Raw genomic sequence first — 13,228 nt, 5'->3', positions numbered from 1 at the left:
AAAGAAAGAAAGAAAGAAAGAAAGAAAGAAAGAAAAAAGAAAGAAAGAAAGAAAGAAAGAAAGAAAGAAAGAAAGAAAGAAAGAAAGAAAGAAAGAAAGAAAGAAAGAAAGAAAGAAAGAAAGAAAGAAAGAAAGAAAGAAAGAAAGAAAGAAAGAAAGGAAGGAAGGAAGGAAGGAAGGAAGGAAGGAAGGTAGATGGAGAATTCTGGCTCTAGAGTCAGGAAGACCTGAAATCCAAATCCTGCCTCAGGCATTTAACTTGCTATGTGACCTGGGGTGGATCGATTAACCTTTTTTTTCTCTCATTTTCCTCTGTAAAATGAGGATTATAATAGCATCTCCCTCCCAGGGTTGTTGTGAGGATAGAAATGAGATCACATTTGTAAAATATTTGGAAAATAGTAGATCCTTTATAAATGCTAATTATTGTAGTTGTTATTATCATGCAGATGTAACTCAAGAAGAAAAAATTCTTGACTCCTGAACCAGAACACTTTTCATTATCCCACAGCATTTCAATATATATATATATATATGTATATACATATACATATATATATATATATATATTTATTTATTTAAATCAGCAATAGACTACAATCTAAACGATTTGTCAATTTCTCCCTGGTAACCGAAGTCTCCCCACCCTTAAGTCTAGGCATGGTTCGCCCTCTAGTGGTGTACACAAGATCTGCATCCTCCCCCCTTCCACAATCTAACCCAGCAAGAAGAGAAACAAAGCATTCTTTTGCCCAAAGAAAATTTTTAAGGAAAGTCCGGCTTCCTTGAAAGGTCACTTATTTAGAGGCTTAGAGGGGCCTGTGACCCCCGTGGTGTGTACTCCTCCCACAGATGCATAATGCTGACCAAGCCCCTACATTTCTACAATTCTGTCTTTTTCTAAAATTTCCATAACAGATCAAACTTGCTTGCTAGAGACCTTGCTCTACTGCTTTGACTATTTTAGAAATACCAGTATAAGTCTTGAACTGTTCATCTATTTTCTGATCTCCTCCATGAATGACTGGCCTTCACTTTCTTTTCTGGTCAGAAACTCTTTTTAAAATTTTTAATTCTGATTGATAACATATTTCAAATGTTCTTTTTATTGCTATGCATATCAACAAACATAAGCATGTTTATATGAATTATAGAAAAGAGGATGTGAAACTCTCTCGTGCACAGTTTAAAATATATATTATAAAATGTAAAACTTATATACATGTATTTTAAATAGATAATTAAAGATTCAAAAATATTAAATTTGATGTAGTAAATTCAGGATTGTCCTACTTGTCAAGTCCTCTTCTTAATATTCCTTTTACTTGCTTCCATGTGTTTCTTTGGTGTTTCATTGATGCTCTTTTTTATCTTTTTTATCAATAAAGTGCTTCTAGATCTTCTCCATTTCTCCTCTTCCTTCCCTCATAAGCTATTCCTTGTAACAAATTATTTTTTTTAAAAAGAGGAAAAAAGCAGCTGAGCTAAAATAACCAATGCATCAACTGAGTCTGATGGTATATGCAATTCTCCACACTCATAGTCCCCCCTCCTCTGCAAAAGGAGGGAGGGGCATTTTTTCATTTCTTCTTCTAAATTTGGCCATTATAATTACATATTCAGTTTGTTTGTTGGATGGAGCTATATCTGTTTGCATTATTGTTTTCTCAGTGAATATAGTATTTCCTGTGGTTCTTTGTTCTGTATCAGTTCATAAAAGTCTTCCCATGCTTCTCTATTAGGCATGCCTTTGAGGATAATTTTTATTTTATTCATTCTTTTAAAACAAGGTCCTCCTCAATGATGATGCACTACATCTTCACATTATCCTTTTGGTTATTTTTTTTTTAGTTTTATTCCGAGACTGTGAGATTCTATGAGTCACACCCTCCAGAATTTCCTAGAGAATATTAATGTTAAAAGATAGACTTTTGGGGCAGTGATTTGTTTAAGGGTATTGAGAGCTCTGCTCAACTTACCAAATGTAATATAGTTAGACTTCCTCCTATTACTTAATTCTTAAAAACTATAAACTTCAAGAGATAACTAATTCCTTTTTCTTTCTACTGTTCTCCCTCTTCCTCTTTTTCCTCCTCATCCTCCTTCTGTCCTCCTTTTCTTCCTCTCTCTCCTCCATAGGTCTTAGAGTCTTCATCCCTCTGAACAAGTAGAAGCCATCATGTTGAGGCTTAGGGGCTCAGGGTGGGCATGTGACTTGTCAGCAGGACTTAGACATTTTACTGGTCTGCAGCACTTATTATTTGTTATCTATTTTCAAAACTGATTTGATTAGTTAAAGCAGGATGTTGCCTTTAAAATCTCTCCTATGAAAGTGACAAAATGATGCTAGTGTCCTTGGGAGGTGTAACGACTGCAATGACTTTGTTTGATGAACCTCTGATTATTTACAATAAGTGAGAGTGGCAGTGAGGGGCTTCATAGATAGAGAGGAAGGCCTGGAGAAAGGAGGTCCTGGTTCAGATCTGACCTCAGATGCTCAGATGACCCTGGGCGAGTCACTTAACCCCAGTTGCCAGCTGCTTACTGCTCTTCTGCCTTGGAACTGAGACTTAGTATCAGTTATAAGACATAAGGTAAGGGTTTAAAAAAAAACAATAAGAGGCATAAGCCAGGGAGGAGGATTGTTTGCCATCAAAACTGTTTGCTTGAATCATGGAGGATGTACATGGAAGAGAAATTCCCTTCAGATGCTCTCTCCCTTTTGTGGATATGATTGTGCTTGCTGCATCAAGCCACCAAAAATAATTTCAGAACCTCACAAATAAGATCAATAATTATTAGGCCATAGAGTTAGGTCTGGAAAGGACCTTAGCAGTCACCAAGTCCAACTTTCCTCATTTTATAGATGAGGATACTGGGGCACAGAGAGATTAAGGTGACTTAGCAAGGTCACTTCAACTTAGTGTCTGAGGCAGAATTTGAACCCGTCTTTCCAATTCTAAGCCCAGCATCCCATCCACTACACCAAGAGTTTAGTCTGACTATTTACAAAGGAAAGCTCCAATAGATGAAGGTTGTTTATTGTTCAGACTGTGATATATCAATGAATGGATAGCCTGTAATGCTGGTCCAGTTATCTATGTATCTTGGCTCTGCTGAGCCCAGAATGGAAAAAGAAGAAGAAGGTGGTTTGGATGACTTGGGGAAAATGGAACAGTGCTTTTTCCAACCTCAGACTTCTGAAATCAATCAACTAGCAATTTATTAAACACCTACTACTTGGCAGACACTAGGCACTGAGGATAAAAAGACATAATTCAATCCAAACCATTAAACATTTATTAAGTGTCTATTATGGACCAGCACTGGGCTAAATGCCAAGGATACAATTGATAAAAAAGATACAATCTCTGCCCTCAAGGAGTTTACAGCAGCAGACCATACCCAAAAGTAGGTAGGAAAGGAGGGGTGACCTGGCTTGGAGGCATCTGTAGCAGATGCAGAGTGGAGTGATCTGAGAATCCATTTACTATAAAGGAAGGTATTGGGAGGAGTTTGGTGCTCTTTGCTCCTCTCCTCTAATCAGAGAGAAGAGGAGAATGAGAGAGAGTGTCAGTCAAGGTTTGAGTAAGCTACATGGTAGTGAGTTTAGAAGTGACCAGCCAGCTGATCCTGGGAGCGCCATCTTGTTCTAGGGTCCTTTGCCTTCAAAGAACTTCAGTACACTAGGAGAGGCAACATGTAAAGGTATAATTATATACAAAGTAGATACTGGCAATTATTTGGGGTGGGGAACCAGGAAGGTGCCTCATGAGGAAGGTGGTGCTTGAACTGTGTGTCAAAGGGAAAGAGGAAGTCTAAGAGATGTAGGTGAAGGGCCAATGCAGGTGGAGGAAACAGGGAGATACAGAGTTATAGCAACAGTGTTTTTTTCAGACCACAAATTTCTCCTGAAAGGCAAGCAACTAAACTAGCAAACTGTGGCTGGACCACAGAGATTAGAGGTGTTAAATGGTTGGAAATGGAGTAAGAGACCAAGTAATAAAAGCTGGAATGCCAAGAAAGTCTATATTGTATCCTAAAGGAGTTTTTTATGTAGGAGGATTGGGTGACATAGTCAGTACTTTAGGAAAACCATTTTGGTGACCATAAAGAGAATCAATTGGAAGGAAGAGACATTGTTGGGAGAGAGATCAAATCTGCAGGCTATTGTAATAGTTCAGGTGGGAGGTGACGGAAGCCTGAATGAGAGAGGTGGTTATATGAATGGAGAGAAGAGGATGAGGCAAGACATGTTGTGGTAATAGAAGCAACAAGAACCAACAATTCACTGGCTACATGCAGTGAGAGGAAGAAGTCCTAAATGGCACCAAGGATGTAAGCCTGGGTGACTGGTGGATTGATGGTACCCTTGACAAAAGTAGGGAAATTTGGGAGAGGGTTGGGCTTGAGGGAAAAGATGGTATATTCAGTTGAAAGTATAATGGGGCAGCTGGGTAGCTCAGTGGATTGAGAGCCAGTCCCAGAGTTGGGAGGTCCTGGGTTCAAATCTAGCCTCAGACACTTCCCAGCTGTGTGACCCTGAACAAGTCACTTAACCCCCATTGCCTAGCCTTTACCACTCTTCTGCTTTAGAACCAATACATAGTATTGATTCCAAGATGGAAGGTAAAGGTTTTTTAAAAAAAAAAGTATAATGGGATGGGAGTTAGATATATAGACTTGAGAATCATCTAATTAGAGATTGTAAAAAATTTAAATTAATATACAATAATTTCAAATATTGTATTTTATAAGATTTATTAATGATCACTAGAGGTAACAAAATAAAACCATATGCCCACTCCACCATAGTCACGACAGGAAGCAAAGTGAGTGAGACCAGGAACCCCACCAAACTTATCCCCTGTCTATGTCAGCACCCAGTGACAGAAGTCAGTGGGCTCCTGGGAAATGAAGTTCAAAGGCACAAGATTTCCAATTACACAAGATGACAGTCAATGCCGTCCCTGAGAATGTATAAAGAGAAAAGAAAAGAGACCTCAGGTTAGAACAAGAATCATAGCTAACATTTCTATAGTGCCTACTATGTGCCAGCCACTGTGCAAAGCAGTTTGCAATTATTATCTCATTTGATCCTCAGAACAACTGTGAGAGGTAGGTGCTATTATTATTTCCACTTTGCAGTTGAGGAAACTGAGGCAAATAAAAATTAAGTGACTTGCCTAGGGTCACACAGTGTCTCATGCTGAATTTAAACTCAGGTCTTTTCTACTTCAGACCTGGCACTCTGTTCACTGCATTACCTAGATAATGTGGATAGGTTGAGATCTTCATCAGTGGAGAGTGTGGACACTCACAGATCCATCATCACAACATCAAAGGATTGTACAGTTGGACAGTTTGGACTGGGCAGAGCTGGGTGACACTTCCATGCACAATAAAGCTATATGCGGGCGGTGTGTTGCTGATGATCTGGATCTCTTCAGGCTACCCAGAGCCTTTTAGCAGAACTTTGAAACAAAGCAGAGTTGTTCCCTTTCTTCCAAGCCTATCATTGTGTGGTATGGGTTTGGGTATCCAAGTTTAAATGCTTGATTGACATTCTGACAGCCAACAGAGAGGCTGCTGTTCCCCTCTTTAGATTCCCCTGACTTTAGGGTCAAGAAGAGTTGGACTGATAGGTTTCTGAGTCACTGGACTGTTGGGGGGCTCTGGAGAGGTTGAATGGGATGCTATTATTAGGAGAAGTCAAGTCTGTAAGCTCTCCCTCCAAGGGCCTCAATTCTAGGGAACTGAAATGTGGAGGACCCAAGTGAGTGATACATTTCAGTTCTTTCTGCATTGGTCATTTGTTGTGGGCTGGGCTTGGGGGTGGTAAAGGTTGGGAGGAGGTCTAGGTGCTTGCTAGAAGGTTAGGCTGGAGAATGTGGCCGTTGGGTCTTTCGGTTCTGCTTAACTATATTAAAACAATTCTTATTTCCTGAAAAGACAAAACTCATTTGAAGAGCACTAAGTCAGGTGATTCTGATGGAGTGACATTAAGTTAGTAGAACACAATGACTCAGCCAGCAGGGAAGCAAAGTTTGAGACTTACAAGCCAGGGAACCAATAACAAAAGGAAGTGGATCCTAGCATGCAGACGGGGTTTCCCTGGGTGAATTGTCCCAGAAACCCTATTCTCATAGAATCTCATCACCTTAACATCAGATGGAGCTTTACTGGCCAACTAGTCCAACCTTGACTTAAAATTGCCAGAGCCCTGGGCCCGGAGTCAGGAAGGTCATTGTTCAAAGCCAGCCACTGACACATACTAACTGAGTGACCTTGGACACATTGTGTAATCTCTCTTTGCCTCAATTTCTTCATCTGCAAAGTGCAGATAATAATAGTACTTACCTCCCATCTTTTTATAGTATAGTAATATTCCAGCACATTGAGATATTACAACTTGTTTAGTCATTGCCCAAATAATGGGCATCTTCTCAGCTTCTAATTCTTTGCCATCGCAAAAAAAAGGGCTGCTACAAATATTTTTGTAAATAGGAATCTTTTTCTCTTTCTAAAATCTCTTTGCTATATAATTATAACAGTGGTTTATCTTAGTTTTTGTATTTATTCCAAACTGCTTTCTAGACTAGCTGGTCCAGTTCAAAGTTGTACCAACAATGCACTAATTTGCCTGTTTTCCTGAAGCTCCTCCCAGGTGGATTAGATGATCTTCCCATTCCTGATTTGTGTCTTCTAAACTCTGACATTTTCTATTCTAAGGACCCTCCCAGCTCTGACACTCTCTGTTCTAAGGTCTCTCCTAGCTCTGACATTCTCTATTCTAAGGTCTCTCCTAGCTCTGACATTCTCTGTTCTAAGGTCTCTCCCAGCTCTGACATTCTGTGTTCTAAGGACCCTCCCAGCTCTGACATTCTGTGTTCTAAGATCTCTCCCAGCTCTAGCATTTTCTGTTCTAAGGACCCTCCCAGCTCTGACATTCTCTGTTCTAAGATCTCTCCCAGCTCTGACATTCTGTGTTCTAAGGACCCTCCCAGCTCTGACATTCTGTGTTCTAAGGTCTCTCCCAGCTCTGACATTCTCTGTTCTAAGATCCCTCCCAGCTCTGACTTTCTGTGCTCTAAGACCTCTCCCAGCTCTGGCATTTTCTGTTCTAAGGACCCTCCCAGCTCTGACATTCTGTGTTCTAAGATCTCTCCCAGCTCTAGCATTTTCTGTTCTAAGGACCCTCCCAGCTCTGACACTCTCTGTTCTAAGGTCTCTCCTAGCTCTGACATTCTCTATTCTAAGGTCTCTCCTAGCTCTGACATTCTCTGTTCTAAGGTCTCTCCCAGCTCTGACATTCTGTGTTCTAAGGACCCTCCCAGCTCTGACATTCTGTGTTCTAAGATCTCTCCCAGCTCTAGCATTTTCTGTCCTAAGGACCCTCCCAGCTCTGACTTTCTGTGCTCTAAGATCTCTCCCAACTCTGACATTCTCTGTTCTAAGGTCTCTTCCAGCTCTGACATTCTCTGTTCTAAGGTCTCTCCCAGCTCTGACATTCCCTGTTCTAAGATCTCTCCCAGCTCTGACATTCTCTGTTCTAAGGTCTCTCCCAGCTCTGACATTCTCTGTTCTAAGGATCCTCCCAGCTCTGACATTCTGTGTTCTAAGATCTCTCCCAACTCTGGCATTTTCTGTTCTAAGGACCCTCCCAGCTCTGACATTCTCTGTTCTAAGGTCTCTCCCAGCTCTGAAATTCTCTGTTCTAAGATCCCTCCCAGCTCTGACTTTCTGTGCTCTAAGATCTCTCCCAGCTCTGGCATTTTCTGTTCTAAGGACCCTCCCAGCTCTGACATTCTCTGTTCTAAGATCTCTCCCAGCTCTGACATTCTCTGTTCTAAGATCCATCCCAGCTCTGACATTCTCTGTTCTAAGATCTCTCCCAGCTCTGACATTCTCTGTTCTGAGGACCTTTTCAACTCAGACATGTCTTTTAAGTTCACTTCCAGATAGCTTAGAGGACCAATTGCTAAATTTTCACTTGGAGCATTTACATTTGGGAATTCCTCAAATACTACAAAATTATCCATGTTGTATTTTATTTTGTTAAACATTTCCCAATTACATTTTAATCCAGTTTCAGCAGCTTTTAAGTTTGACACTTCTGGTCTAGATTTAAGACAGTTATGAAAAAATGTTAACAATGTAAATTAAATTTTAAAGTGTATTTTTTCCCAGAGACCTGGTTGTTAAATATTTTTTTACTTACATATATGACATTCTCTGTCCTTAAGACTTTCCTAGGCCTGATATTGTTTTAAGGATCAGACATTTTATAATTCTATTAAATTCTCCTATCTGGTACCACTATCCTGATGATTTCATATCATTGTTTTTGTGTCCAGCCTCACTCAACAGCTGAGAAGTCTCAGATCTTCACTGGCCACAGTGGAACGGAACAGCAGAACCTGTTAGACTCAGAGGCCACCTCCAGCAGCAACTCCCTGGACAGTATGCTGAGCTCTGGGGAAACCAATGAATTCCAGGAGGGAAAGGGAACAGAAAGAAATCCCCGCCAACCTCCAAGCTCAGAGAGGTCCAAGTGTGGCCAGGGAACCAGAGTTGGCTCCATGAACTCAGGTGAGAGGCTCCTTCTCCAATAAAATCCCATACACTGCTTTTGTGGATTATAGATGATAAAAAGAAGAAAATATAGACCTTTCTCATTTGTCCACTTGGTGGATTTTTGACTCACTCATTACCTGTGAGACCTAGAGCAAATCACCTCCCCATTATTCACCTGGCCTCAGTTTCCTCATCTGCCAAATGAAGAGGGATCTGTGAAGTCTAAGCTCTAAATCTATGATCTTTGAATAACATTTACAATCAAAATGAATAATATGAAAATAGTTATTGAGTGATAATACATGTATAACCCAGTGGAATTGCTTGTCAGCTCCAGGAAGGGGGAAGGAAAAGGAGAAGAGGACACAAATCATGTAACCATGGAAAAATACTTAAAAATCAATAAATTTTTTTTAAAAGTGTGACCCTAGGGAAGTCACCTAACCCCCATTGCCTAGCCCATAATACTCTTCTGCTTTGGAATCAATACACAATTAGGTTTGTTGTTGCTATTGTTTTTAAATCAAGTCCTGATTTATAACATTTGTTCATGTCTGGGGTATAGGTAAATGTTCATATAAAAAAAAGAATCATGTAACCAGGGGGCAGCTGGATGGCTTAGTGAATTGAGAACCAGGCCTAGAGACAGGGAGTCCTAGGTTCAAATCTGGCCTCAGCCACTTCCTAGCTGTGTGACCCTGGGCAAGTCACTTAACTCCCCATTGCCCACCCCTTACCACTCTTCTGCCTTGGAACTAATACATAGTATTGACTCTAAGATGGAAGGTAAGGGTTTAAAAAAAAATTGACAGTTGGCTTAAGTTTGAACTGACTCCAGCACATCCTTGAGTCATGGGCCCTTTGAACATTTTCTCAGAATATTATTTTCTTTGTTGATTTGCTTGTTTTCATATTTCCACATTTGTCATCTTCTGAAAGATGACAAATCGCTTAGAATGCTGTTTTAAAATCATTGAAAGAAAGGCTAAATTTCAGTTAGATATGAGTGGAAATAAAGATGTCATTATGTGTTTTACCTATCCACATTCACAGATACCCCTTGAAATGTGTCCAGGCACCCATGGGGTACCCCTCTGTATCCAGAGTGAGAATCCTTTGGGCCATCATCACCCCTAGCTCTCCCGGCTCCTGGACTCCCTGGAATGACCCCCTCTTCTTCCTTTTTTTTCCTCAACAGAACACTCCCACAATGGAGGGACGCAGGTCAAGGTGACCTGCATTGTCAATGTGTGTAACTCTGATCACGGGTCCCAGAGCTCCTCTCAGAGCAGCAGCCGCACTGACTTTGAGGCCAGCTCCTCCTGGAACGAGGATGTCCCCTTCTCCCAAGAGGAGAGCCCTGGGAAGGTCAAGCCAGGCTCCCAGAGTGCACCAGGAAACCTGCTGCCGGAGGTAGAGGAGAAACCACTTCCCATTGGGGTGCCAGATATTGGCATGAAACTCAGTTAATGGGTTGGGCCCCTTGGCTCCCCCTTACTGGAAGGAGTCGAGCAGAAGCTGAGTTTGACTGTATCAGGATCCTCTCCAAGGGACTGCTTTACTGTATCTGAAGTCCGCCTTTTATTACGAGATTCTGTTGCTCTTCTTGGGCCAGCCTCCATTCTTCCTTGGGCCTTGCTACTCAGAGTCCTGTCTCCTGCCTTCAGACAGTGGGGACAAGAGGTGACATGTGGATTCCTTTGCCTTGATTTCTCCCATTTACCAATTTCCTCATCCTGGTTTGTCTCTTCCAAGATGCAGCATGAGCTGAGAGTCAGGACATGGGTCTCTGCCCTCCAACTAAGGAACTTTGCAACTTTACCCGACTATATTCCCAGTTTGGGCCTTGGTTTCCTCCTTTGTCAGATGAAGGAATGGGATTTCTACAACTCCTTATAGAGGCCCAATTCTGGACAAGCCAAGAATACTCTTTGATGCTGGACTTTCTCCCCAGGAAGACTTCAGATTTCCATCCCCATCTTCTTCAGCCAGAATAGGAGGAAGAGATATCTGGGGAAGGGTGGGGAGGGTGCAATCCAGAGCCAGAGAGGAGTTGAAAACCTCTTAGCCTATTAAAAGGCAGCAGGGTACAGTAGAAAGAACAATGCATCTTAGAACCCAAAAACTTGGGTTCAAATTCTACTTTTTGTTACTTACTAGCTATACAACCACAGACAAGTTTCGACCTCAGTTCTTCTTGTGTCAAATGGACTAGATGGCCTCTAAGGCTATTTGTAGTATTCAGTCTTTGTTCCTGTACGGTTATGCTGGAGGTTGTGGGGGGCAAGGTGTCCCTCTCAGGCTCTAAGATTTTAGGACAATCCATGCTGAGAGGTTTGAGACAGAAGTGGAAAGAGAACTTCACGGATGTTCCTCTTGAAAAGAAAGAATTTATTTTGGAGTTAACTCTTGTGACTCAAATTCTATGTCACTTGGATTAAGTGACCACCATAGAAAATTGATGACTGGGGCAGCTCTGGATAGAATGCCAGGCCTGTAATTAGTAGAGCCTGTGTTCAGATCTGCCCTCAAATACTTTCTAGCTGGGTGACCCTGGGCAAGTCACTTCACCCCATTTGCCTAGCCCTTGCTGCTCTTCTGCCTTAGAATGAATACTAAGAGAGAAAGCAAGGGTTTAAAAAAAAATAATAGAAAGCAAGTTGATGGCTAAGACTTTCCTAAACCCACTCCCTTTTGGAAACTTTGGTTATTTGGGTTTTACGATATGAAGACATTGCATGGCATGTGCTTTACCCTTAGCACTGACCCCTTATGAATGGCAGCATGGCATAAGGTAATAGAATCTGGATCCAGAGAGTCCAGGTTCAAATCCTGCCTCAGCTACTCATTACCTATATGACCTTTCCTCTCCGGGTCTCGGTTTCCACTTTTGTAAAATGAAGGGAGTTAGACTAGGTCACTTCTAGGTGACTTTCTAGCTCTAAATCTGGGGGGGGAGACTCAGGAATTAGAGCTGTGTAAGGGCCCAGGAGCCATTCCAAATCTGCTACCTCAGGTTAGGGCCCTTTCCCTGGCTGTGTACTTTTTGCTTCTCCTGCCCTCCTCTTGTGCCAAGTACCTCAGCGCTCTGGGTCCCAGGACGAGTTACAGGCCCACATCTGTGTCAAATCCCCAAAGACCTGAATTTGTGTTGTGAATATGTGTGTATGTGCATGTGTGTATACTGGAATCTTTTAGGGTGCCAATGAAGACATTGCTGAGTAGCATGTTCTATTCAATTCAATAAACATTCATTAAGTGCCTGCTGTGTGCAAGGCACTATGGATACAAAGAAAGGAAACTGTTCCCAGTCCTCCATGAGGTTTTCCTTCTCCTGCAAGAAACATGGTAGCTATGCTCTGGAAGTTGGTCTGGCCATCTTCTAGAAGTCTGTCAAACAACTGTGGCCAGCATGGTGAGGTGGTCACTGGAGTCAAAGGGCCAGAGTTCATACTTGCTTGCTTGTGTGACCTTGGACAAGTCTCTTGACTTTTCTGTAAAATGAGGGGGCTGGACTAGATGGTATCTGCGGGTCCTTCCAGGCCTGACTATGATCCTGTGATTATCAACTACCTTGTGTCAGGTGTGGCGAGGGAGTGTGGACCTGGCCAGCCCCCAAATGGAGCCGTCCGCCATGATTCTAGCTCAAAAGGAAGCCATTCTAACCAAACTCAGGGGGCAAGATAAAAAATTCACTGGACTCCAACATGAACTCGGCAGCTGTAATAACTGGTTGGTTAAGACTGGCCCATGGGCCTTTCTCCTCTTTCCTTCTCTGGGGAACTCCATGCTTGAAATAGAAATAGAAATGTGCAGCAAGACTCTCACTTGGTCTCTCAGTGGATGGGAAGAGACGTCCCCCTCTAGTGGCCACTTGCAGAAATGCCTCCATCTCACTTGAGAAAGACTGCAATAGACATTTCCTAACTAAAGTTTGGGCCAGAGTTCCCAAATGGACAAGGCCAGTGACCTGGCCACCATGTACAATGAGAGTTTGCACTGTATAATAGTTTTTCAATAAAACCTTTTCTACTTCCAAAGAGCTTACACTGACTTTGGTTCTTCTAGCCTAGACATGGGCATAGTTTGGGTCAGAGCATCCATTACTCATTGAAATGCTGGGCATCAGAAGGATTTTGAAAGAAAGGTTTTGAGAAAATTGTTTCAGTTCAATTTGACAGGGACTGGCTGACTTTTGCCTCTTACTCCCCCTCCCTCCCTCCTTCCCTCCCTCTCTCTTTTCCTTTCTCCCTCTCCCTCCCTCCCACCCTCCTGTCTTTCCTCCTTCCTTCCTTCTCTTTCCTTCCTTTCTTTCCTCCCTTCCTTCTTTCCCTCCCTCCTTCCTTACCTTTCCCTCCCTCCTTCCCTCCCTCCCTTCCTTCTTTCCTTCCTTCCTTTCTTCCTTCCTTCCCAGCAAGGAGCAGATTTTTAGGTTCTCATTCATTTTACAAGGAAACTCAGAACCTGAGAGACTAAATGTAGGTCGGTCAATCAATAAGCATGTATTAAGTGTCTACTAGGAGTCAAGTGCGCTGAGCACTGGAGTTACAAAGGAAGGGAAAGACAATCCTTACTCTAGAGGAGCTCTAATGGAAGGGCCAACATGTGAATCATTATGTGCAATGAAGCTATATTCAGGATGAGCCTGGAG

General features: G+C 42.1%; 1 protein-coding gene across 1 annotated transcript in view; it reads left to right on the top strand.

The window, feature by feature from the left end:
* The window catches only part of TNFRSF1B (TNF receptor superfamily member 1B), a 65,765-nt gene extending 53,148 nt beyond the window's left edge, over positions 1 to 12,617 (top strand). Inside the window, exons 9-10 of the mRNA XM_056795759.1 lie at positions 8,358 to 8,592; positions 9,776 to 12,617. Of these exons, the coding sequence (XP_056651737.1) occupies positions 8,358 to 8,592; positions 9,776 to 10,047 (507 nt within the window). The 3' untranslated portion in view covers positions 10,048 to 12,617. The remainder of the gene's footprint in view (positions 1 to 8,357; positions 8,593 to 9,775) is intronic.
* The last annotated feature ends 611 nt before the right edge of the window (positions 12,618 to 13,228 follow it).

Source organism: Monodelphis domestica, chromosome 4, assembly GCF_027887165.1.
Source record: "Monodelphis domestica isolate mMonDom1 chromosome 4, mMonDom1.pri, whole genome shotgun sequence".
Classification (NCBI taxonomy): Eukaryota; Metazoa; Chordata; class Mammalia; order Didelphimorphia; family Didelphidae; genus Monodelphis; species Monodelphis domestica.
Note: the sequence above shows the minus strand (reverse complement) of the source record. Positions and strands in the feature narration are given on the sequence as shown.